The sequence below is a fragment of the Anopheles merus genome, chromosome 2R (assembly GCF_017562075.2).
Source record: "Anopheles merus strain MAF chromosome 2R, AmerM5.1, whole genome shotgun sequence".
Lineage (NCBI taxonomy): Eukaryota > Metazoa > Arthropoda > Insecta > Diptera > Culicidae > Anopheles > Anopheles merus.
The window spans coordinates 14,255,085-14,280,954 of record NC_054082.1 but is presented as its reverse complement, the minus strand read 5'-3'; the positions used below and the strand labels follow the sequence as shown (position 1 = coordinate 14,280,954).

Sequence of the window (25,870 nt, the reverse complement as noted above, 5' to 3'; positions counted from 1 at the left end):
GCTTTGCGCATACCATCATTCATAGGTCCATTCTTTATTCATCTTTCATCTACCATCTACCGGGAATGACAATCTACTAAGCGAACAAATAACGTTAGTATATTGCAGGGCACAGGGAACAAAAGTCCGTGGTATTAAAAATAAGCTCCGATTTTCCTCTCCCCCACCCCCCCCCCCCCCCCCCCCCCCCCCCCCTCAACGTCTCCTCGTGCATGATGTCGACATACATTAGCATTGCACACGCACGCAAAACCACGCTCCCAGCGCCCATAAAGTAGTTGGGAACGGCATCGGACAAAAGATTTTAATTATATGCCTTAATGAGTCTAATAAAAGAAGATAATTATCTATGCAAAATCGAGCGCCAGTGCCGCTGAGCAGCATCACCGTTCCGTGGGCAGTATGTGGAAAAGGAGATAAAACCATAAAGCCTGGCAATCGGCATCAAACGAGGATTGTCTAGGGATTGCAGCATTCCTGTTTTTACTCCTCCACGCGTGGCGCTTCACCAGACGACCCGACGGAGCGCACAGGACTGTTCGCGCCGTTCGGCTTTTTATTGTAGTGTTCTTCTTTCCCACCCAACCGGTCCCAGCAGCCCGGTAATTGGTTTGATCAGCAGACGGGGCTCGCTTTTTGCTCGCTTTCTTTTGCAGCTTTTAAACGCAACTAATTTCCACCACAATAGAAATTCATTAGGAAGGAAACATACATCATGCCGGGGTGCTTTACGCTGACTGACGCTATGGTTTAGTGGAAAGGAGTGGAAAAAGCTCAGCAAGCAAGCTCTCACTATCAGCCCGGTTGCTTATCGGTACCATAGTGCACCCACTGTTCAGTTGTTTTAAATTAATAAACCAAATCTTCTTTTCGCGCTAATTGAATGCAGCACATTATTCAATTTGCTCTTCAGTTTATGTGTTTTTGTTTGTATCCTTTTCCATTCACCCAGAAAACAAAGCAAACACCAAACATTGTTTACTAGCGGTAATTTATGCAAACCGTGTTTAATCCTTAAATTCCTGCCCCCTGTCCCCGTACCGGTGCATCCGAGCTAGAACAACAACCGCTTGTTGAAAGATTATTCACACCGTTGTGGGCATGTGGATAGGGATAGGGGGGAAAAAATAGTGAACAACCAGAGCCAATCTGTCTTCGGATTCCTGCTACCACCCAGCCCGCTCAACCTCTCGCCACCTCCCGTCGAGTGGTTCATATTCATTAGGTGCAATCATTCTTCTCGGTCTACCGGCATCCAGCCAATTACTGCCATCCCTGATAGTTCTCTCTCTCTCTTGCTCTCTCTCTTTCTCTCGGTATTTGCTGTACACCAGCACCACCCTGTCGCAGCGATCCTGTCACCGATAATCTTTTGTTGCAATTTGTTCGGCACTGCTGAGCACCGGTCGACATCTTAAGCTCCCGGTGGTGCACGCCGACTGTAAATTCTCCATCCCATCGGCCACCCCCGGAGTACCGCAGCGCTTCCAAAGATGCACCACAATGTCCCTGACCCTGTAGGGGCAGTAATACAGCAGCGAGGGGGTAGGTAGAGCCGGTCCAGTGCATCCCTGATTTGCTAAGACGATAATCCATCGGTAAGTTACGGCACTGCTTACGCTACAAAGCTGCGGCACCAGTTCCGGGGTGTTCGCCGAGTCAGCAGCCAACCGGCAGGGCAGCGACGCGCGCGCGTGTGTAAATTGTTAATAGCGGCCATGATAAGTGGGGCCAGTCCGTGGCTCTCCCGCCTGCGACGCTAATGGGGCCCGGCACACAAAGCGTATGGGCTGCATATTCCGCTGACCAGCGAACCATATAAATATTTCATGTTTCCGTTAATCTCTACCCGGTGGCCGTGTGGGAATGTGCCGCTGCCACCGGGACGCACCAGGGCCGTCCTCTTGCTTCACACAGTGTATGTGCAAGATTGAGTGAGTGTCCAGTAGTGTGTGTGTGTGTGTGTGTCGCATCACCTCACAAAGGAAATGCCTTGTTTGCTTTCAGGGCCCGATATTTACTGAGCCGACCATCAATCACGCCACCGGGCGACAGGATCTTTTGACTCTCGCTTCTATGACCTCTATGCCACTTCGCCACCAGTACCTACACCTTCCGTACCACACGGCCAGGGCGACACGTGCGTGCCCCAAAACAAACCGCGTGCACACAAACACTTCCAAGAAACAGATGCCACACATGTCCTTAAACTACCGCACCCTTTTGCCCTTGGGGCCCTTGGCTCGGCCCGTGGGTTTGGCTGTACCGCAAGCGTAACCGTGCGTACGCGCGCGCACGCTGGAAATGCAAGATGATGAATTATGTTGACGTCCGGGCTCCCGGGTGTCCAACCCGGAATCAGCCGTCCGGGAGTCCGAATCCTGGCAATAACAATCATAACTGAGCCGTAAAATGGATAAAGGAATAAATATTCATACCTGATTATCATATAAATAAATTCATAAATTCATCAAAACAGCAGCAACCACTGGCTGCTGGCCTGTACGGGAGAGACGTTAAATGGGCATCAATTCCAACAACTTCCCGGGTGGGCGGTAGAACAGGTGCAGCTGCAGGCATGCAACACGTTCTCGATCGGCAGGAAGTGCATGCCCGTCGAACTGTGCGGGGCCGTCAGACGAGACCGTTCAATACCGTTTTTAATTGCTTCTGGGGCGAGAACGAGGAAGAACTTGAGCATTCTGGGTGGAGGAGGTGTAAAGTAATTTAATTAAACACACCCAAGATGCTCTTCGTCGGCTGAGCTCACCGTGAAACCCGAAGCGATGCTTATTGATTGGTAGAGTAGGGACAGTGTTCGGTAGGAGGTTTGATACATGACACTTCTGACGCCGTCATTGCTGAAATGTAATCAGATGCTTCAGACACTGAGCTCAAACTAACGACGACGAAATGCGACCAAAGCTCGACGGTTTGGTGCACAGGCACATTGGTGTGAGGTCGTAAATCATGGTTACTTCATGGCTGGAAGGCTGGAAAGGCATTGACTCCCGACTTTATAGCATCGATGTTTAATTCCCAATCAGACTCAAGGATCAAACTTCGCAAATGTGAATGTAGCATCAACATTTTGACATTCATTGCACAGATCGGCAAGATCCAAAAAGTATAGTTATTTTGTTTGGGGTTTTGAAACTGTTCTGTCATGTAGTAAGGACATCAGGTGAGCTTAATACTCTAACAATTCAAAGAACTATACCGCAAATCACTTTTGCCCACTTTGATCTTTATTTCACCGAAGCATTCAAAACAATGGTCTCTGGTTATGATCTTTAGCAAGCTTAACCTTTACGGCAACAATTTAAAGTTCTCTATCCCATGAATGTGTACAGCAACCAATAGCATAACATTCCCAGAAGGCAATAAAACCAAAACCTTTATCCTCACCATTCGATCCCGGTCATCAAATCGTCTCAATTCTTCACCACCACCGCCACCGAACACTGGCAGCCATGTACTCAATCACGTCGTACCCAAAAATTCTTCAATTTTGAATGGTCACCAAGGGCCTCTCTCTCTCTCTCTATCGAAGACAGCAGGACCTCGGTACCGGCCGTCAATACGACTGGCTGGCTGGTCAAAACCATCGTACGGTCGTCGGTCGACGAGGCACGGCAACACTTCACCCCTCCTCAAGCAAGCACTCCATTTATCCTTTTCCGCTTTATCGGAACCGGATCCTCTGCCGGGCTTGACTCGACCGCACGATCTTCCGGTCCCGGGAAGATGGGGTAAAGTGATTTTAATTAATTTCATTATCACAGAATGAAACCTCCGGGAGTCAACAAGGATGGCCAGCGGGCCAACCCTGTTACCGTAGGCTCCACGGCCACCGTTAAAAGGTAGCCGGTAACGGTGCACCCGCCGGAATGATGGACGGCTGGGAGTTGCGAGTGGGGCCCAAAATTAGGAAAAACCTCATCCTACCATGTCTCGCTGCCACTATGCGTACACTGTCGGCCATTGCACACACACAAACGTACGCAAACACGAGCATACGGACTAGTATAGCTCTGGCGTAAGTAAATAGATACATCAACGACAAACATTCCCAGAGCGGTGCTCGTACCAGCACCGCTGGACATGCCGTCAGGGGTCTCCGGAAGGAAGCATGGTGCGTTTTATGGTGGTGGTTCTTTTTTAATTAAAACTTCCGGTAGGCCTGGTCAGCTGAACGGAAGCTGTCTAAACTGAAAGATGCTGTGACGAAGGGTGGCGCACTGTGAGATAAACCGTTGTATAATGTGACGCTGGTGACGCTGGCCAATATCCTGGAGCAGTGCTATCCACATTCTCCAATCGAACAGTTTTAAGAAATGGGATATAAAACCCTCTTTGCTTATGGGGAATGCTATTTACGAAATCTGTTCCAAGAGATCTGATTGTGCTTTTCCAAGCTGCGCCCGAAAAGCAGTAATTTTAAGTAGCGGTAATTAGAAGCGATAATAGCAAATTAAATTTCAGTGTTTTAGGAATAATTTGTTGAACTGAGGGTTGATGTTTTGTTTATACACCAAACGATCGGTATTTCAATTCGTCAAAAGTTTACCATTGTAGAAGTAAACTACAATTCCCACATTTCAATCTTTTATTATTGCTGAAACGTTGCTCAAACATTCCAATCGTTAGAGAACATTCGATGTCAAATGAAAAGATTGTTCTATTTCTGAAGCTGTTAACATAAAACGTTACATTTAGCATAGTTTTTTTTTTTGGCACTTCCGTCGTTCCAATTATGAATTATGAGTTAATAACGAATCATTTATTACAACATGTGCTATATCTCACTAAGCGTCATTTTTTTATGTATTATTCGGACTTACTCTTTCGGAAGATAAAACGGCAAATTGTAAAAAAAAATCATGTAAAATAAGTTAAAATAGAAACTAGATGCTTTGGTCCATCTTTACAGAACTGAAGACGATATAAAATGTAAATCCTTTCATTGTATCACATAAAAAGGCACTTCATTCATCCGAATCACTGCCTGCAATTGCTTCACCTTGTTGTTTGTTCGGGTCAACTTTTGCCTGTACATAAACATCCCCAAAGAGTAAGTATGATTCAATTTACATTCTATTCTTCGCCTCCACTTTCAGCGCAAACCCCGTGTCGTCACGGAAAGAGTTTCTATAATTGAGCTCAATATAATTAGCAAACATTGCCAGCCTTTCCCATCGAGGACTTTGGACGGTGAGCGTTTTATTCCTTTCACGAGAATCGCGCTTCACCATACAAGCTTGTGTACTACGCTGCTTGGTATTTCAAAGGGCTTACGGTGGTTGGACTGAACGACGGGCTGTCTTCGACGCTTGCTGCCAATTCTACGCACCACAGGGAATTGTACGAGGTAGTAAGGTCCAAGTAGAGGGTTGCCAAGAGCCCAAGCCGAAGGAAGCCGAGCGGTGAAGCTGGTTCGGTGTTTAATATTCTGTGTCATCATATCTATTATATTTTAAAATCTAATTTACATATTACCACAACAGTCGCACGGCAGCACGCAATCGGTTCAAGATGCTGGTCAGCAGATGCGGATCGTTCCCGTCTTCTGCACCATTTTACTGCGATGCCTTCCCGTCCGGCACCATAAGGATGTACAAACATTCACTCTTGTGCGAGTGCATCCTTTGGGGGACATTCGCCCCCCGGTTCCGTTTCCAAGCTGACCGAACTCGAGTTGCCGACCAGGGGGTAGGTGGGGCCAATTGTGGTCTTGTTGAGGTTATGTAGCAAACGTTTCACCCACAACACCTTTCCGGACGCTGCGGCCGTTAGGTTGTTGGGTTTGGGTAGAAATCCAGCCCCACTCTCGCCTCACAACTGTAACTAGGCGCTGGACTAGTGCTGATCTAATCTAACCTTCATGCGGGAACCGCTGTTCCAAGGGATCCAGGCCGAACTGGTCTAGCGCATTTGGAGGTAACTGCAGCACCTAGCAGGGAGCAGCGTACCCGTGCGTATGTTTATCCTGCGGCGATGGAAACTTTCCTACCGGAAACTGTTTCACCAACATGCCCGGCATCTGCATCTTCTGATGCCGTTCTGCTCGTCGCTTGCCTTCCCGCCAGCTAGCAAACGTTATTGAAATTCCGCAACGCTACACCGAGCACCGGAAAAACAACTACTCCTTCGATGCAGGCCGTTGGGATGGTGAAGCTGCATGTACCGCTGCTATTTTGTGCATTATAATTTTCATTACACTGCACGGTCTAACACATCTTTTCCGCCGGTATTGGGGGCAAGGCAGGCTAGTCGTTGCATTTATTATTGATTATGCGCAGGGTTTTCGGTAGTAGCTGGCAGCATCATAGTGGCCAATCTCTCTGCACCGACTCTGCTGACGACTGGCACGATGGTCCTGGCTGACCGGTCGTTGATGGTGTCGGTAAAAAAAAATCGTAACCGATACTGTTTGCCGTTAGCTATAAGGAATTCTTTCATGCTAATTCAAATTCTTTTCACATTCCCTTGGCTGGCTGCACTGTAAGTAAAGACAAAATTAGACGCCATATTTACGCAATCAAACTTCTGCTTACGCATATTTCACATTCAAACTTCTCATACAAGAACAGAATTCATTAACAAAGTTTGCTTACGGTTTCGGACACTACTTCGTCATTTGCTCCGAAAAACGTTAGCTACGCCCGACAAGCAAGCTAAAAAGTTTATAAGCAAACGAGCAATTATTGTTAGTAAGAAATTCAAAATACATTTTTTTATACATTATTGATTTACTGCGTGTAACTAAAGTAAAAAAAAAATGAATAAACGTTATCGTTACCGTCGACCAAACGTTATTTTGCATGTTACGTAGTTTTACTACTCAACACTAGGTGTCACTACTAAACGTAGTCCAAGCTTTCACACAAAGCTTTTTCGTTAGGCAGGCTACAGGCGACGACATTTGTTTAAGTGTATAGTAACATTATTTTATTTTGGCGATTTCGGTAACCTCATAATATGTTCTTTCACACTCCTGTCTGCACTACTTAATTTTTAGAAACCGTTCACAATCCCGTTTGGCGCATCAGCTCTATCCTTTATTGTTTCTGTCGTTAGTAATTTACTTTTTCCCTAACCAACTGTCGTCGACTAAAAGAGCTGTAAACGTTATGAATTGATTTCTTATTATTTAAATGTTAATAAAGCTATCTCTGGCAAACTAGTTGTTCAAGGAATAAAAATCAAATATGCTCAAAATAGCACCATCCAGACCGTCGCTTAAGGTAGTTATAACATGAACCAGTTAAGATTCATGTAATAAAAGAAAGAAGGAAGATTACGACAAAAACCAGTAAATGAAGGAAATCAAGAAAAAAGGGAATAGCCATAAAAATAGACTTCAAAAACTGTACCATTTGTTATCCACTTCAAATGAGCGTCATGAACAGTCTAGAACAGTGGTCTTCAAACTGTGCGTTAACAGTCGTGGTCCGCGAAAGAATTTATTTTAGAAAGAGAAAAGCTTCCCAAGTAGCACAATCCCGTTAAGAAACCGTTAAAAGTTTGCCTAAAAGTATTACTTTTAGCTTTCCATACAGCAGTAATTTTAGGGCTTACAACACTGCGTAACGCTTTCCTGGCTTCGTCAATGCTTCGTTAAAAATTAAAATTTTGCCGGTATTTTTAACGAAAAATATCAAACTCAACGAACAAATCGACAGAGATGGCTGTATTGCTCTTTCTCATTCTATATGCATTTTCTAGATCTTCGTTAAGTTACAACAGAAGGTGTTAATATTTCTTGGAATAAATGCATAAATTCACCACAAATACTTTTATTCGACATTTCATCGTTTTGTCACTGCATATTGTCACTTTATCACATAAGTTTCTTTCATTCCATGGGTTTCTTCCATTATATTAGCATGGAGGTCAGCTGCAGCCGTGGACGAAAAACTTGATGTCCAAACGCTATCCAAATCCAATATGCTGCGGAATATAAAACTTATGTAGCTCGTGTGAAGATAATGGTAATATCGATACACTGACCTGTTATAAAATCATGATGACACACAAATTAAACATTAGTTGATAGAAATTGTCGCAGACGCTTGGTTTTGTTGCCATCTACACAAAAGCTACACACACGAAGCTTGACGAACTTTTTGACATAAGAAATGGAGGCGCCATGTACGTGACCATGTACAGTATGTCTCAAAAATTATCGTCATCAAGAGCATGTTATTTTTCCCAAGAAAATATAAATTTTTATGAAATTTTTTCTCATTTGCAAATATTGCATACACTTTATCAAACTCTTCACATATATTATTTGAACATATGAAATTTTATTTTTTTATTTTTAAATTATTTTTTTATTATCACCGCAGATTCAAATAGAGGAATAAAAGAAAACACATAGTTTTCAAACAGTTAATAAATAAAATGGTTTGGTGTAAAAAAAACGCATTATTACATACATAAGAATGAAAAAATGATTTTCCGAATATTGAATAAATTGGAAATGGTGTAGATAAAATTTGAAAAACACTGTGTGTTATATTAACCCGAATCGATAAAAACGAGTGTAACGGAATACGTCGTTATGATGTAACGCTGTCCAATGTCATATTCTCTTAAGAAACTCTATTTGATTTTTAAAAGCTTTAAAAAACTGTTAATAATCAAATAGAGTTTCTTAAGGCTACTTGGGTTATTTCCTTTATGTATAGTGCAGTTTTATTCCCCACAATGGATGTTAAATTTCCAAACAACATGTCTAGAATAAGATTTAAACATATTTTTGATAAGTTACAAGTTTACAAAATGTATGCAGCCTCAATGGATGTGGGCTGCGGCTAGTGTATTTTCAAAGCCAAGTGGTCAGCGAAACTAAAAAGGTTAGAGAGCACTAGTCTAGAACACTATCAGTTGATAACTGCTTCTTTTTTTCAATTATCTTCATCATCCTTCACTATCTTCAGCTCACTTCAAAAAAGCAAACCGTTATGTACCTTTTCTTTCATTATTGCTCATTGGTGCGTAGCGTTTTTGTACCATTTATTTACCATTCTAGCATTGATTTCAGAATACCCCTTCTTCTAACTTCGAAGAACAGTTGCATTGAAAGTAGCGTTACATTAGCCTGGGATGTAAATATTCCATCCATCCTGTACTCGCCGGCTGGGACTGATCTCGGTGCATATTCTTCCTTCAGCGAGACCAACCCACTGTAGGTTCTATTCTGAAATTTATACATCAAAGACGTGCGATACTCAATTTGCATACATTTCTTCAGCTAAAACATACCCCAAACGGGCAGGGATGCACCAAACTGGACATCAAATCTTGCATCACTCCGTACATCCAGCGACGGGTAGGGTCATTCTTTCGATCACGCATTAGGTCACATCCCTCTGCCTTAATGTCGATCAGGAACGGTTGGTACTTTATAAATTTATAGTACAACTGGAACTGTATCATCAGGTAGTTATATTTCTTTGGCGCTTCCAGCGATACGTTAAGCAGTGGCCGTTGATTCCTTCGAAATATCATACGACATTCGTTCAGGATGGTTTCTTTGTATGGTGCATCAATACACAGTAAACGGTGAACCTGTATTGTGTACGATCGAGACAAATTTTTCTGCTCCTCGTAGCTGAAGACATTTTCGGCGTATACGCCGGCCCATGTCCAAAGCAAAACGCCAAGGAGCACCACAAAGCTTTGAACGTGTAACATCACTAATGATCCACCAGCTAAATCGTCAGTCCAATTTAATCGTTCAAATCGTTGCTGCCAAAGGGTATATTTGGTAAATTCTTTTTTGTGGTTGGGGTATTTTGCCATTATTTCCTAATTATGGATTTTTTTTGTGGCAGCTATTAAATGTGTCTCGCTCAAACAGAATACTAATTGAGGAGACACAACAAGTTCCATTTTCTGCTACAATCTTAATTGATTGTAAATCAATCAGTATGCGCTACTGGGCATTTACAGACTCAATTATAAAGTAGGTAAAACTATTACGAAACTTATAGGAAGAAACACCTATTACCACTACAAACTTTTGAAATATACAACAAAAACTACGATAATTTTATACAAGCATGAAATATTCAATCGAACAAATGGATTAAAATCGTATAAAAGTACACATGCATAACCGGTTGCTCATCCGTTCCACATAATTAATTCTACATTTGTTTGATGCATTATTAGAACTAAACTCGTGTGTTTCTGAATTGATATTGCTACAGTTAATTTATATTTATGGTCATTTAAAAAAATATATATTTTCTTCAAACAAATATGCTATGCTTAGACAATTATTGCTTAGACTTTAAAAACATATTTTGTTACTGGAAATTTAAGATACATACAAAGTTGAGGCTGCATTAGTATAGTTTGTATTGTTTTGTATTGTTTATTGTATTTAAGTGATTGACCAAACAAGCGGCCTTATCACTGAATTAAAACTAGAACTTAAATAACTAACACAAAGAGCAGGTTAAACGCAGTGTACAATGACAAGACGGATCAACAGAATCTTGTAGGTTGGAGCCAGTCAAATAGCATGTAACGCTGATTAAATTTACGAGCCATCGCAATCATTGGGTCGTTCTCGCTGTCTGCACGTCTTGTAAGGTCAGTTCTTATTAGGCTGTAGTTACGAAACACTCTAGGAGGGACATTTGTGTTGACTCTAGCCAGTAGTTCTGGCGAATCTATCTCACCGACAATAAGCTTGGACATAAACGTACATTGGGCATTATCACGTCTCCTAGCAAGTGTGTCCAGACCAAACAACAAACAACGAGTACGATACGATGGACGAGGGGTTACATTACGCCACGGAGTGAAGTGTAGGACAATACGTGTAACTCTCTTTTGGACAGCTTCTATCCTATTGGACCTTACACTAGAGAACGGACACCAAACTGTAGAACTAAACTCGAGGATAGAACGAACATAGGACTTATACAGAGTTAACAAGCAATGCGGGTCCTTGAGCTCTCTCGAATGTCGACGAATAAATCCTAACGTTTTGTTAGCTTTGTCTAAAATATCACAGTAATGTGGTCGGAAATTTAGTTTGCGATCCAGGGGGACTCCTAAATCCCTGACCGTATTGCACCGCGGTAGTTGTGTCCCTGATATGGTATAGTTATACTTTATCGGACGAGCTATTCTAAAGAACGACATTGACGTACACTTAGGAACAGAAATGACTAGGTCGTTATTGATGCACCAGTCAGAAAAAAGCATCAACCGATCTTTGCAGAGAAAGAGAGGCGGAAGTGTTCCGTACGACACGAAACAGCCAAACATCATCCGCATAAAGCAGACAATCTGCTTCCGTAATGGCCAGTGTGACGTCGTTAATAAAAAGCGAGAATACCAGTGGTCCCAAGTTGCTGCCCTGAGGAACGCCAGATGAACTCTCGAAAACGTTAGAGGCAACACCATCGATTTGTAGGAAGTAGCTACGTTCAGAAATATAGGACCTGAACCAATTCACCAGCGGAGTAGAGAGACCGATCCGGGCGAGCTTAGCCAACAGCAAGCGATGGTTCACACGATCAGCCTTAAGATCAGTGTATACTGCATCCATCTGAACTCCGGAAGTAAAGGCTGCGTGGCAGTTGGAGACGAATTCCACCAGGTTTGTGGTAATACTGCGTCGAGGAAAGAAACCATGCTGGCGTGTAGAAATATAAGAACGACAGTGATACATTAGTGAGTTTTGTATGACGACCTCAAACACCTTGGCACAAGAAGGCAAGGTGGTTGTACCGCGGTAGTTCTCAGCAGAGTTTTTATCCCCTTTTTTGTACACCGAAAACATCACAGAGGATTTCCAGGCCGTGGGTAAAGTACTGTTTGTGCAAAAGAGAGATGGTAGATATGAGACAGAGGCTCTGCTAAAAATGCGCGGCATTACTATTTTGACCTGCTGCAGAGCACGTAGTAGAGTATCTACCGAAATAATAATATCGCGTACATTAATATCAACAACATCACGGGGCACATTATTTAAAGCTGCGTCCAATGATAAGCTTGCATCATCCGTAGTAAAGCAGTCCTTGAAACGATCAGCAAATAGGTTGCACATGCCTTCCTTACTACCTGTGGAGACGTTGTTTTATGTGAGAACAGCGGGGAGCGAGCTGTTGCAGCGTTTTGATTCAACATACCTCTAGAATCTGTATCTGGGTGTCTGATGAGCGAAAATTTCACTCGAATGAGATAACGAGTATGAAGTTGTCTGTTATAGCTTCTGTATACATTATGGGCAGCAATGAACCTTAATTTGGAGTGTTGTGTACTATTTGTACTATAAAAGCGAAAGCATGACGCTTTGTTTTGCTTTAGACGGCGTAAACGTGCATCAGACCATGGTGGACTGCAACGCGGTGGTATTAGAGGACAGCAGTCAGATATAAGCGCCAGTAGTGTTGTGTTAAATAGTTCCAATGCTGAGTTAACATCCGGATTACCTTCCAGGAAAGACCAGTCATTAGATTGCAGCAGTTCTGCTAGACGGATAATGTTAGTTTGCCTGTAGTTACGTGTGCCGGACTCACGACAGGAACGTTAGAATCATCTGTGTTCCAGGAAAGATTGGGAAAGTTAAAGTCCCCGAACAGGAGAAGCGTATCGGTGGTTGCACAAGCAATACTATCTATGGTGGAGCAGATAGTTTGCATGGTAGTAGTGTTGTTTACTAAATCTGGAGGAATGTACACTACACCCGTGATAAAAGTACGTTTCTTACCATATACTTTTACCCAGAGTTGCTCTACGGTATCCTGTGTAGGACAAAGTGTTGTACGTAGATATGAAGCAACGGCAATCAGATAAAAAGCATCTATTTTTGCTGCTGCGGTCTATTCTATACACTGTATAATTATCCGGGAATAATTCCGAGGCATCAAGTCCTAACGAATTAAGAGCATTATTTTCTATGTACGCAGTTAGTGTTAGATCTTTGCTGCACTGAACACTCGAAGTGATAAAATGAAAGGCATCATTTTATTACTTGCAGTTTGAGTTGATTATGAATGATAGCCCCTTACCACTCTAGCATTGATTTCAGAATACCCCTTCTTCTAGCTTCAAAGAACAGCTGCAATGAAAGTAGCGTTACATTGGCCTGGGATGTAAATATTCCATCCATCCTGTACTCGCCGGCCGGGATTGATCTCGGTGCATATTCCTCCTTGATCGAGCCCATCCCGTTGTAGGTTCTGTTCTGAAATTCATACATCAAACACGTGCGATACACAATTGTTACATTTCTGCAGCTAAAACATACCCCAAACGGACAGGGATGCACTAAACTGGACATCAAATCCTTCAACACTCCGTACATCCAGCGACGGGTAGGGTCATTCTTTCGATCACGCATTAGGTCACATCCCTCTGCTTTTATGTCTATCAGGAACGGTTGATACTTTTTAAATTTGTAGTGCATCTGGAAATGTATCATCAGGTAGTTATATTTCTTCGGCGCTTCCAGCGATACGTTTAGTAGCGGCCGTTGATTTCTTCTAAATATCATACGACACTCGTGCAGGATTGTTTCCTGGTATGGCGCATCAATACACAGGAAACGTTGAACCTGTATTGTGTACGATCGAGACAGGTTTTTCTGCTCCTCGTAGTTAAACACATTCTGGGCGTATACGCAGGCGCATGTCCAAAGTAAAACGCCAAGAAGTACCACAAAGCTTTGAACGTGTAACATCACTACTGAACCACCAGCCACATTGTCAGTCCTATTTAATCGTTCAAATCGTTGTCAATCCATTATTTTTTATTTTGATATTTGATCATCATTTCCTGATTTGTGCTAATTATGGAGAAAAAAAATCGTGGCAATTATTAAATGTGTTTTGTTCAAGCAGAATACTAATTGAGCAATCACAACAAGTTCCATTTTTTGCTACAACCTGCATCAGTAACATCTGTTACTGTAAACCAGTCAATATGCGTTATTGGATAGTTGCAGACTCAGTTATAAATTGAGCAAAATTATTATGAAACTCAAATGAAGTAACACCTCTTGCCACTACAAATCATTGAATTATACCAAAGAATTTTACGATAATTTGAAAAAGTATTCAATCGAGTAAATTATTGACAACTGCATGAAATCGGACAAACATCCTCATCCGTTCCACACAATTCATTCAGCTACTGTTATATTCCTTAAGCATACCTTACGCATGTGTATTTTGGATATAGCCACCGTTAATCTATTTTTAAAATCCTTTAATTTTTTTATATTATTTGTCACAGAAACATCCTAGCTGAAGGGTATAGTAAATTCAAAAACATGATCACTCGGAGTTAAAAATTCATACCACGTTGAAGCCGTGTCTCCATACGTAGGACTGACTATTTTGATACTTGAAATCAGTAAGTCACTGTAAGTGAAGCCCAGTAGTGGCAAAAGAAAGCATTGACCGATACCGGATGTTATGTCAAAGAAGAAGAAGTTAGGTATTGGCTCTTTGCTGCACTGAACACTCGAAGGTTTGAATTGAAGGTTAAAGACGACATTTTATTGTTTGCATTTTGGGATGATTATCATTTAATTTGCCCCTTACCACTCTAACATTGATTTCAGAATACCTCTTCTTCTAGCTTCAAAGAACAGCTGCATTGAGAATAGCGTTACATTGGTCCTGGATGTAAATATTATATCCATCCTGTACTCGCCGGCCGGGATTAATCTCGGTGCATTTTCTTCCTTCACCGAAAAAACTCCGCTGTAGGTTCTATTCTGAAGTTTATACATCAAAGACGTGCGATACTCAATTGGTTTGTATACATTTCTTCAGCTAAAACATACCCCAAACGGGCAGCGATGCACTAAACTGGACATCAAATCCTGCATCACTCCGTACAACCAGTGGCGAGTAGGGTCATTCTTCCGATCACGCATTAGGTCACATCCCTCTGCCTTAATGTCGATCAGGAACGGTTGGTACTTTTTCAATTTGTAGTGCATCTGGAAATGTATCATCAGGTAGTTATATTTCTTTGGCGCTTCCAGCGAAACGTTTAGCAGTGGCCGTTGATTCCTTCGAAATATCATACGACACTCGTGAAGGATGGTTTCCTTGTATGGTGTATCAATACACAGGAAACGTTTAACCTGTATTGTGTACGATCGAGACAGGTTTTTATGCTCCTCGTAGTTAAACACATACGCCGACGCATGTCCAAAGCAAAACGCCAAGGAGTACCACAAAGCTTTGAACGTGTAACATCACTACTGAACCACCAGCCACATTGTCAGTCCTATTTAATCGTTCAAATCGTTGTCAATCCATTATTTTTTATTTTGAGATTTGATCATCATTACCAGATTTGTGCTAATTATGGAATATTTTTTAGTGGCAGCTATTAAATGTGTTTTGCTCAAACAGAATACTAATTGAGGAATGACAACAAGTTCCATTTTCTGTTACAAACTGAATTTACTGTAAATCAGTCAATATGCGCTATTGGATATTTTTGCAGCCTCACTTATAGGGTTTCCTACGATTTACAGGATTTCCCACGATTTATTGGTCGGTTCTCATCAATTTTTGGTGGGTTGCCATAGTTTTTTGGAGAGTTTCCACGATTTTTTGGTCGTTTCCCAGATTTTTTTGGTCCAATTGTATTGATATTCAAACGTAAAATATCAATAAATTATGGGAACGAACCAAAATTCTATGGGATACGATAAAAAAATCGTGGGAACGCATCAACAAATTATGGGAACTGACCAAAAAATCGTGGGAAACACTGTATTATTTAGGCAAAAATTATGATGAAACTTATACGAATGAACACCAATTACCACTACAAACTATTGAAATATATAAACAAATTTTACGATAACTTTATCAACGCTACAAATATTCAATCGAGTAAATGGATGCAAATCGCATAAAAATACACGAGCATGGCCTGTTGCTCATCCGTTCGACACAATTCATTCTGCTATTTTTCGATTCTTTAAAAGTACTATACTCGTTTCTTTCAGAATTGAATATTGTCACTGTTAATTTATTTTTATAATCATTTGAAAATATATTTTCTTCATTGAAATATCTGATGCTTAGACAAATGTAAATATAATGCAAAAAAAACACATTGTTACTAGGTGTTTAATATTCATTAAAACCTTGAAGCTACATTAGTCCTAACGAATTAAGAGCACTATTTTCTATTCAAGCAGTTAGGTATCGGATCTTTGCTGCACTGAACATTAGAAGTTGTTAATGAAAGGTTGAAGGCGTCATTTTATTACTTGCAGTTTGGGATGATTATCAACTAAATAGCCCCTTACCACTCTAACATTGATTTCAGAATACCTCTTCTTCTAGCTTCAAAGAACAGCTGCATTGAGAATAGCGTTGCATTGGTCCGGGATGTAAATATTCCATCCATCCTGTACTCGCCGGCCGGGATTGATCTCGGTGCAATTTCTTCCTTCACCGAAACAACTCCGCTGTAGGTTCTATTCTGAAATTTATACATCAAAGACGTGCGATACTCAATTGGTTTGCATACATTTCTTCAGCTAAAACATACCCCAAACGGACAGCGATGCACTAAACATCAAATCCTGCATCACTCCGTACAACCAGTGGCGAGTAGGGTCATTCTTCCGATCACGCATAAGATCGCAACCCTCTGCCTTTATATCTATCAAGAACGGTTGGTACTTTATAAATTTATAGTACAACTGGAACTGTATCATCAGGTAGTTATATTTCTTTGGCGCTTCCAGCGATACGTTAAGCAGTGGCCGTTGATTCCTTCGAAATATCATACGACACTCGTGCAGGATGGTTTCCTTGTATGGTGTATCAATACACAGGAAACGTTGAACCTGTATTGTGTACGGTCGTGATAAGTTTTTCTGCTCCTCGTAGTTGAAGACATTTTCGGCGTATACGCCTCCGCATGTCCAAAACAAAACACCAAGGAGTACAACAAAGCTTTGAAGGTGTAACATCACTACTGAACCATCAGCCCAATAGACAGTCCTATTTGATCGCTCGAAGAGCATATTTGGTCAATCCATTAGTTTTGATTGTGGTATTTTACCATCATTTCATGCCTTGTGCTAGTTATGGAATATTTTTTTATTGGCAGCTATTAACGTGTCTCGAGAATAATGAATGAACAATCACAACAACTTCCATTTTCTATTACAAACTGAATTAACTGTAAATCATGACGCACTATTTGAGTCCACTTCAACATAGCTTTAACCCTGACCGATCTACAGCTACTAACTTCGTGCAATTATTGCATTACAGTTACTCGCAACTTGATAAAGGTATGGTATTGATCAGGTTGATGCTATTTACACCGATCTCCATTCGGCCTTCGATCAGGTTAGTTTTTTACTTTCGATCAGAAGCTATTGAAACTTGGCGTCTATGGTGATCTAGTCAAATGGATCGATTCTTACCTACCCAATCGTACCTCAATCATCAAGACAGGAGATAGCATCTCGCATCAGTACTCTAATGTCGCAAGTGTCCCTCAAGGACTAGGTCCGTTATAGTTTAATTTTTGTATCAATTGCGTAGTTTTGGCAGTACCAGAATGTTTAATGTTAATATATGCTAACATACGATTTAAAAATGTACTTTGTGATGAGAAATAGTACTGACTGTTTACAACTACAGTTCTCTGTCTCCCTGTTTCAATCTTGGTGTTCTGCTAATATGTGATCTATCAACATCAGTAAATGCATTATAATATCCTTTTTCGCAGCAAGAACCCACCAAAACACAATTACAAACTCATGAACGTCATTCCGTCTCGATCTGATTCAGTATTAGATTTAGGTATTGCATCGAACTCTAAACTTAACCTAGATCAATATGTTGATACTAGGCTAAATTTACAGTGACGTTTATGTTTTAGGCTTGATACTTACGAGAACCAGAGAAAAGTGATCCATAAAAAGAAAAGTTTCAACTATAGGCTAGACTCATCGATGCTACTAACTTGTTGTCCTCGTTAAATGTTCACGTACCGAAAGAGTTTTAAAACCCCGACAAATTTTAACAATTGATCACCGCTAACGTCTCTTCTGTGTCAACGACCTGTTGCTATGTATGACAAAAAACGTTCATTGATCGTTTCAGTGTTGTCGATCTGCCCTTTACAGACCTATTATATACGTCGAACGACACTTGAGTCCGTTAGAAGCACTCAAATCGAACGGGAGAAAATTGGTTTTGTATTCGCCGTTCGAGTCGATGAAGGTTTCGTCGATATTTTTGTTCTTATTTCAGTGTTCAACCGGTGGGCGTAGTTTGCGTAAACAATCGGATTCAGCACTACTACAAATACAATTATTTCAATATTTTTGTTGGAAATGGGATAAATATGAGTGATGAGAGTGTTAGTAAACTTATATTATACTTAGATACAAATATAGACAGTGACATAAATTCTTGTTATGGTTATATTTGCGTGTTTCCGACAGCTTAAGCAACCAATAAGGTGCCAATATTTGCTTCATCGACTCAAATAGTCTGACAGTTACTCAAACGGAAACGTCACTTACCAAAACGATACCAAAATGAGTAAAATGAACGAACAAGTGATTTTTTTAGATTGCTGAACGCTATCCAATAGCGCATTTATCTTTCGAAAGGTGGTAAAGTTCTTAAAGTGCTATGGATAAGTATAGGCCTAGGTCTTGGTTTAAACATTGTATGTAGGCAACGGAAACCAGACGTTATTATTGGAGTAAAGAAATAAATAGATATATCCGTCAGTATACGGCATTCGATACTCGCCGCATCAGCAATAACGTTAGAGAAACTGTTATGAAACTTAAATGAAGAGGTAAGAGGTGTTTCCCTTGCAAAAAAATGGAACATATGAAAGATATTTTACAATAATTTCTTTAAAGCTACAAATATTCAATCGAATAAATGGATGACAATCGCATAATAATTCAATATCATTGTTACCTGGAGTTAAAGCTTCTCAAAACATTGAAGCTTAATTAGTTTCATTAGAATTAAAGCACTATTTTGTATGAAAGCAGTTAGGAATGGGTTCTTTGCTGTCCTAAACACCCAACGATGTAGATTAAAGTTTAAAGCGTCATTTTATTACTCGCAGTATGGGTTGATCATCAAATAAAAAGCCCTCTACCATTCTAACATTGATTTCAGAATACCTTTTCTTCTAACTTCAAAGAAAATCTGTAACGATATCAGCGTAACATTTGTCTGAGTTGTAAATATTCCATCCATCCTGTACTCGCCAGCTGGGACTGATCTCGGTGCATATTCCTCCTTGAGCATAGCGATCTGGGTATAGGTTCTGTTCTGAAATTCATACATCAAAGTTATGCATCACACAATCGGGTTGCATACATTTCTTCTGCTAAAACGTACCCCAAACGGACAGGGATGCACTAAACTAGATATCATGTCTTTAATCACCCCGTACATCCAGTGCCGGTTAGGGTCATTCTTCCGATCACGCATAAGATCACATCCCTCTGCCTTGGCATCGATCAGAAACGGTTGATACTTTATAAATTTATAGTGCAACTGGAACTGTATCATTAAAAAGTGGTACACGTTCGGCATTTCAAGTGATATGCTTAGCAGTGGCCGTTGATTCCTTCGAAATATCATACGACACTCGTGCAGGATGGTTTCCTTGTATGGCGTATCAATGCACAGGAAACGTTGAATCTGTATTGTGTACGGTCGTGATATGTTTTTTCTGCTCCTCGTAGTTGAAGACATTTTCGGCGTATACGCCTCCGCATGTCCAAAACAAAACACCAAGGAGTACAACAAAGCTTTGAAGGTGTAACATCACTACTGAACCATCAGCCCAATAGACAGTCCTATTTGATCGCTCGAAGAGCATATTTGGTCAATCCATTAGTTTTGATTGTGGTATTTTACCATCATTTCATGCCTTGTGCTAGTTATGGAATATTTTTTTATTGGCAGCTATTAACGTGTCTCGAGAATAATGAATGAACAATCACAACAACTTCCATTTTCTATTACAAACTGAATTAACTGTAAATCATGACGCACTATTTGAGTCCACTTCAACATAGCTTTAACCCTGACCGATCTACAGCTACTAACTTCGTGCAATTATTGCATTACAGTTACTCGCAACTTGATAAAGGTATGGTATTGATCAGGTTGATGCTATTTACACCGATCTCCATTCGGCCTTCGATCAGGTTAGTTTTTTACTTTCGATCAGAAGCTATTGAAACTTGGCGTCTATGGTGATCTAGTCAAATGGATCGATTCTTACCTACCCAATCGTACCTCAATCATCAAGACAGGAGATAGCATCTCGCATCAGTACTCTAATGTCGCAAGTGTCCCTCAAGGACTAGGTCCGTTATAGTTTAATTTTTGTATCAATTGCGTAGTTTTGGCAGTACCAGAATGTTTAATGTTAATATATGCTAACATACGATTTAAAAATGTACTTTGTGATGAGAAATAGTACTGACTGTTTACAACTACAGTTCTCTGTCTCCCTGTTTCAATCTTGGTGTTCTGCTAATATGTGATCTATCAACATCAGTAAATGCATTATAATATCCTTTTTCGCAGCAAGAACCCACCAAAACACAATTACAAACTCATGAACGTCATTCCGTCTCGATCTGATTCAGTATTAGATTTAGGTATTGCATCGAACTCTAAACTTAACCTAGATCAATATGTTGATACTAGGCTAAATTTACAGTGACGTTTATGTTTTAGGCTTGATACTTACGAGAACCAGAGAAAAGTGATCCATAAAAAGAAAAGTTTCAACTATAGGCTAGACTCATCGATGCTACTAACTTGTTGTCCTCGTTAAATGTTCACGTACCGAAAGAGTTTTAAAACCCCGACAAATTTTAACAATTGATCACCGCTAACGTCTCTTCTGTGTCAACGACCTGTTGCTATGTATGACAAAAAACGTTCATTGATCGTTTCAGTGTTGTCGATCTGCCCTTTACAGACCTATTATATACGTCGAACGACACTTGAGTCCGTTAGAAGCACTCAAATCGAACGGGAGAAAATTGGTTTTGTATTCGCCGTTCGAGTCGATGAAGGTTTCGTCGATATTTTTGTTCTTATTTCAGTGTTCAACCGGTGGGCGTAGTTTGCGTAAACAATCGGATTCAGCACTACTACAAATACAATTATTTCAATATTTTTGTTGGAAATGGGATAAATATGAGTGATGAGAGTGTTAGTAAACTTATATTATACTTAGATACAAATATAGACAGTGACATAAATTCTTGTTATGGTTATATTTGCGTGTTTCCGACAGCTTAAGCAACCAATAAGGTGCCAATATTTGCTTCATCGACTCAAATAGTCTGACAGTTACTCAAACGGAAACGTCACTTACCAAAACGATACCAAAATGAGTAAAATGAACGAACAAGTGATTTTTTTAGATTGCTGAACGCTATCCAATAGCGCATTTATCTTTCGAAAGGTGGTAAAGTTCTTAAAGTGCTATGGATAAGTATAGGCCTAGGTCTTGGTTTAAACATTGTATGTAGGCAACGGAAACCAGACGTTATTATTGGAGTAAAGAAATAAATAGATATATCCGTCAGTATACGGCATTCGATACTCGCCGCATCAGCAATAACGTTAGAGAAACTGTTATGAAACTTAAATGAAGAGGTAAGAGGTGTTTCCCTTGCAAAAAAATGGAACATATGAAAGATATTTTACAATAATTTCTTTAAAGCTACAAATATTCAATCGAATAAATGGATGACAATCGCATAATAATTCAATATCATTGTTACCTGGAGTTAAAGCTTCTCAAAACATTGAAGCTTAATTAGTTTCATTAGAATTAAAGCACTATTTTGTATGAAAGCAGTTAGGAATGGGTTCTTTGCTGTCCTAAACACCCAACGATGTAGATTAAAGTTTAAAGCGTCATTTTATTACTCGCAGTATGGGTTGATCATCAAATAAAAAGCCCTCTACCATTCTAACATTGATTTCAGAATACCTTTTCTTCTAACTTCAAAGAAAATCTGTAACGATATCAGCGTAACATTTGTCTGAGTTGTAAATATTCCATCCATCCTGTACTCGCCAGCTGGGACTGATCTCGGTGCATATTCCTCCTTGAGCATAGCGATCTGGGTATAGGTTCTGTTCTGAAATTCATACATCAAAGTTATGCATCACACAATCGGGTTGCATACATTTCTTCTGCTAAAACGTACCCCAAACGGACAGGGATGCACTAAACTAGATATCATGTCTTTAATCACCCCGTACATCCAGTGCCGGTTAGGGTCATTCTTCCGATCACGCATAAGATCACATCCCTCTGCCTTGGCATCGATCAGAAACGGTTGATACTTTATAAATTTATAGTGCAACTGGAACTGTATCATTAAAAAGTGGTACACGTTCGGCATTTCAAGTGATATGCTTAGCAGTGGCCGTTGATTCCTTCGAAATATCATACGACACTCGTGCAGGATGGTTTCCTTGTATGGCGTATCAATGCACAGGAAACGTTGAATCTGTATTGTGTACGGTCGTGATATGTTTTTTCTGCTCCTCGTAGTTGAAGACATTTTCGGCGTATACGCCGACGCATGTCCAAAGCAAAACGCGAACGCTTAGAAATACGATTTGAAGGTGTACCATCACTATTGACACTACATCACATGCTAAAATGTCACTCTTATTTGATTGTTCAAATCGTTGATCGCTAATGGCACATTTTTTAATTTGATTGCTTTGCTTTTTTGTATCACCTATATTTAATTTGAAGTAATTATTTCACGATTTCTTTTGTACATAAAAAACTCATTCTCGACGCAAACCATCACCACTCAAACAGAATACTGTTTAGAAACAACCAATGCTATTTTCTTGAACAAGCTAATGAAATTGTATGACGGTCATTATGTGACATTCAGCTCTGGCATATTGATATGTTTCAGAGATGTAAATTTAGAAAATATTGTGCTTGTTTTACCAAAAAAACATATACAAACCTACAACATATCTGCCTTATACGTACTTACCACTCCAGAGTGGCGATTTCTACTCCCATGCGTCTGGTCTCTAGGCATACTTGGAACGATAGTAGCATGATGTTTAATTGTTTGGAATATTCCTTAAACACCATTTTTAGATTTCAAAGATATCAGGTGTATGAAGATAATACTTTTATTATACATAATTGTCAACCATCATTTCTAACTTCCTACCATTCTAACATGGAATTAAGTATACCTCTTCGTCGGACTCCAAAGAATAGCTGCAGCGAAAACAGAGTTACGTTGGTCTTAGTGGAAAATCTTACATCCATCCTGTAATCGCCAGCAGGGATAGATTTGGGGGCGTATTCCTCCTTTAGCATGGTCAGCTCGGAGTACGTTTTGTTCTGCAAAATAAGCCAAGCGTCATACAATTACCACACATGCATCTTACTGCTCGAACCAAAATACTAACCCCATAAGGGCAAGGCTGCACAACGCTTGGGATCATATCCTTCAACACTCCGTACATGTAGCTAAGGACAGGATCGTTATTTTGATGACGCATATAGGCACATCCTTCTACCTTGCCATCGATTAGGAACGTTTGATACGTGGTAAATTTGTAGTTCAGCTGAAACTGTACCATCACGTAGTGATACAACTTTGGCACTTTAAGCGACATGCATAGCAATGACCGTTGATTCCTTCTAAATATCATACGACATTCAAGCAGAACGGTTTCTTTGTACGGTGCTTCGTTGCACACCAATCGTTGGACCTGTATCTTGAACTGCCGTGTGAAATTTTTCTGATCCTCGTAACTAAAAACATTCTCGGCGTATGGAGCAGGGCACAACAACATCAAAATACCGACAACCCAAAACAGCGAATGTATAACGTTGGAAAGCATTGCTGAAACATCAAACCACTTGAAAAATGCTTCTACTTTGGGCGTCTATACTTTGTTCCGTTGATCGTATCACTGACGGTGCTGTACATTGGTCAATGTTTTATTGTTAATCCTCGTTTATTATGATATAATTATGATACTGACCTTATTGTTATTATGTTACGATCATCTATTAGATACGAATCATTGAAATGATATTAGATTGGGCAATATCAACATCATTTTCTATTCCAATCAGCAAATTACGTCCATTTATCTAATTATAGCAATTGAAATGTATAGAAGGTTTACTGAATTTAGGAAACGGATAATGGGCAAATCTGTTTCCTGCTCTGCTCCAAAACTACAGGTTCGATCAAGCAATGTTCTATGAATCTCTAACCCAAACAGTGCAGTTCTATTTCAACCATGTACTCTGAGACTGCATAAATAATGTTCTTTCATTAATCAATGAATAGAATATAAATTAATTCAAAAATCACTACTATTATTTCTTGTAATATTATTACATTACACGTTAGCATGTACTTATGATGCAACAATGTGTGTGTATTACCAATCTAGCATAGATCCCAACACTCCTTTACGTCTGACTGCAACGTAAACTTGAAAATTAATCAGAGTAACATTCGCTCTACTTGCGACCCTTATATCCATCCTGTAGTCCCCGGCCGGGACCGACTTCGGGGCGTATTCCACCTTAAACATAGTCGTCACGTTGAACGTTTTGTTCTGCAATTGGAAAATTCCTGGTAAGTAAGATTTCAGCACAACACGTACGGGCTCATTTCAACGATCATTACACCAAGTGGACAGGGAGCTGATACATCCGGAGCAACTTCTTGCATAACACTATATATATAGCTAGGTACGGGATCGAGTTTCGACTCCTTCACAAAGGTGCATGTGTCAATTTCACCATCTATTAGAAATGGCTGATACGTCCTGAACTTGTAGTGCAATCGGAATTGAAGTAACACGTAGTTGTACAACCCGGGCACTTCTAGCGTTACGCGCAGAAGCGTTGGTTGATTGCGGCGTAAAAATGCTCGACAAAGCGTTAAAACAGTTTCCTCGTACGGTGCGTCAAGACAGACTAATCGCATCACCTGCAATTGGAACGGACGAGTTTCATTTTTCAACTCTTCAAAATCGAACATTTCTGTTGCAAAACAACAATGAAACGCCGATCGTGCAAAGATGAACGATAACCACAACTGAGGATAACACTTCATTCCTTCTGGAATCGGCTGGTTACCAGTGTTATTTAGGTTTTTTTGTGAACTGAGGTAATCTGGCTTGTGATGGTGACATTTATCAACTTTGTTCGGTCTGAAAGGCTCTCAAAGGCTATCATTCTGTCCTCCAAAGCTGGAAGGATAATTACTGGACATTTACAGCTCAATTACAACATGGTTAGCACGTTCCACCACACTGGCTGCTCTAATTTCATTCCAAGCATGTAGATTAGTGTTTACAAGAGTCGTTCTAAATGGAAAATCACATTCCGTCAAATATACGGCAAATATTTCATGATGTCACCTAAACCTTCTTTTTTTGATAACAATAGATTTCTATCAGTGAACAAGCATTATTTGTACAACAAATCGAGCCTAGACCTCTAAATACCAAGTGTGTTAAAAATGTGAAAATTTAAGTAAAAATTTAAGTTTAAAGTAAAACATAACTTAAAAGATGGTATAAAATATCAATAATGAGTTTACTGTGTGTAGTTTAAACATGAAATTCAGTTCGTTACATCCATGTGGTACATTATCATTCGAACACAGGCAAAAACACCCTAGAAGCGCATACATAGAGAACTTTAAGCAGTAATAAGTATATACGACACATTACAGTTTCGTGTCTAATGTATATTTGTTACTCCCGATATCACTGCATCCATTCCAGAGGTACTTCTTGGCGACTCATAG

At 40.2% G+C, this 25,870-nt stretch overlaps 4 protein-coding genes across 4 annotated transcripts; all 4 read right to left on the bottom strand.

Moving 5' to 3' along the window:
- Positions 1-8,922: 8,922 nt before the first annotated feature.
- On the bottom strand, positions 8,923-9,694 carry LOC121590031. Its single transcript, XM_041909371.1, has 2 exons — positions 9,274-9,694; positions 8,923-9,208 (listed from the first exon to the last, which is right to left on the bottom strand). The coding sequence occupies exons 1-2, from the start codon at positions 9,517-9,519 to the stop codon at positions 9,029-9,031; spliced, it is 426 nt and encodes a 141-aa protein (XP_041765305.1). The 5' UTR covers positions 9,520-9,694; the 3' UTR covers positions 8,923-9,028.
- A 3,247-nt stretch (positions 9,695-12,941) lies between these two features.
- Positions 12,942-13,714, bottom strand: LOC121590103. The gene is made up of 2 exons (XM_041909498.1): positions 13,283-13,714; positions 12,942-13,219 (listed from the first exon to the last, which is right to left on the bottom strand). The coding sequence occupies exons 1-2, from the start codon at positions 13,712-13,714 to the stop codon at positions 13,040-13,042; spliced, it is 612 nt and encodes a 203-aa protein (XP_041765432.1). The 3' UTR covers positions 12,942-13,039.
- Positions 13,715-14,555: 841 nt separating this feature from the next.
- LOC121589776 lies at positions 14,556-15,173 on the bottom strand. The gene is made up of 2 exons (XM_041908899.1): positions 14,825-15,173; positions 14,556-14,755 (listed from the first exon to the last, which is right to left on the bottom strand). The coding sequence occupies exons 1-2, from the start codon at positions 15,068-15,070 to the stop codon at positions 14,576-14,578; spliced, it is 426 nt and encodes a 141-aa protein (XP_041764833.1). The 5' UTR covers positions 15,071-15,173; the 3' UTR covers positions 14,556-14,575.
- A 9,315-nt stretch (positions 15,174-24,488) lies between these two features.
- LOC121590101 lies at positions 24,489-25,197 on the bottom strand. Its single transcript, XM_041909495.1, has 2 exons — positions 24,740-25,197; positions 24,489-24,668 (listed from the first exon to the last, which is right to left on the bottom strand). Exons 1-2 carry the CDS (start codon positions 25,169-25,171, stop codon positions 24,489-24,491), a joined length of 612 nt encoding a protein of 203 aa, XP_041765429.1. The 5' UTR covers positions 25,172-25,197.
- Between the last annotated feature and the right edge of the window lie 673 nt (positions 25,198-25,870).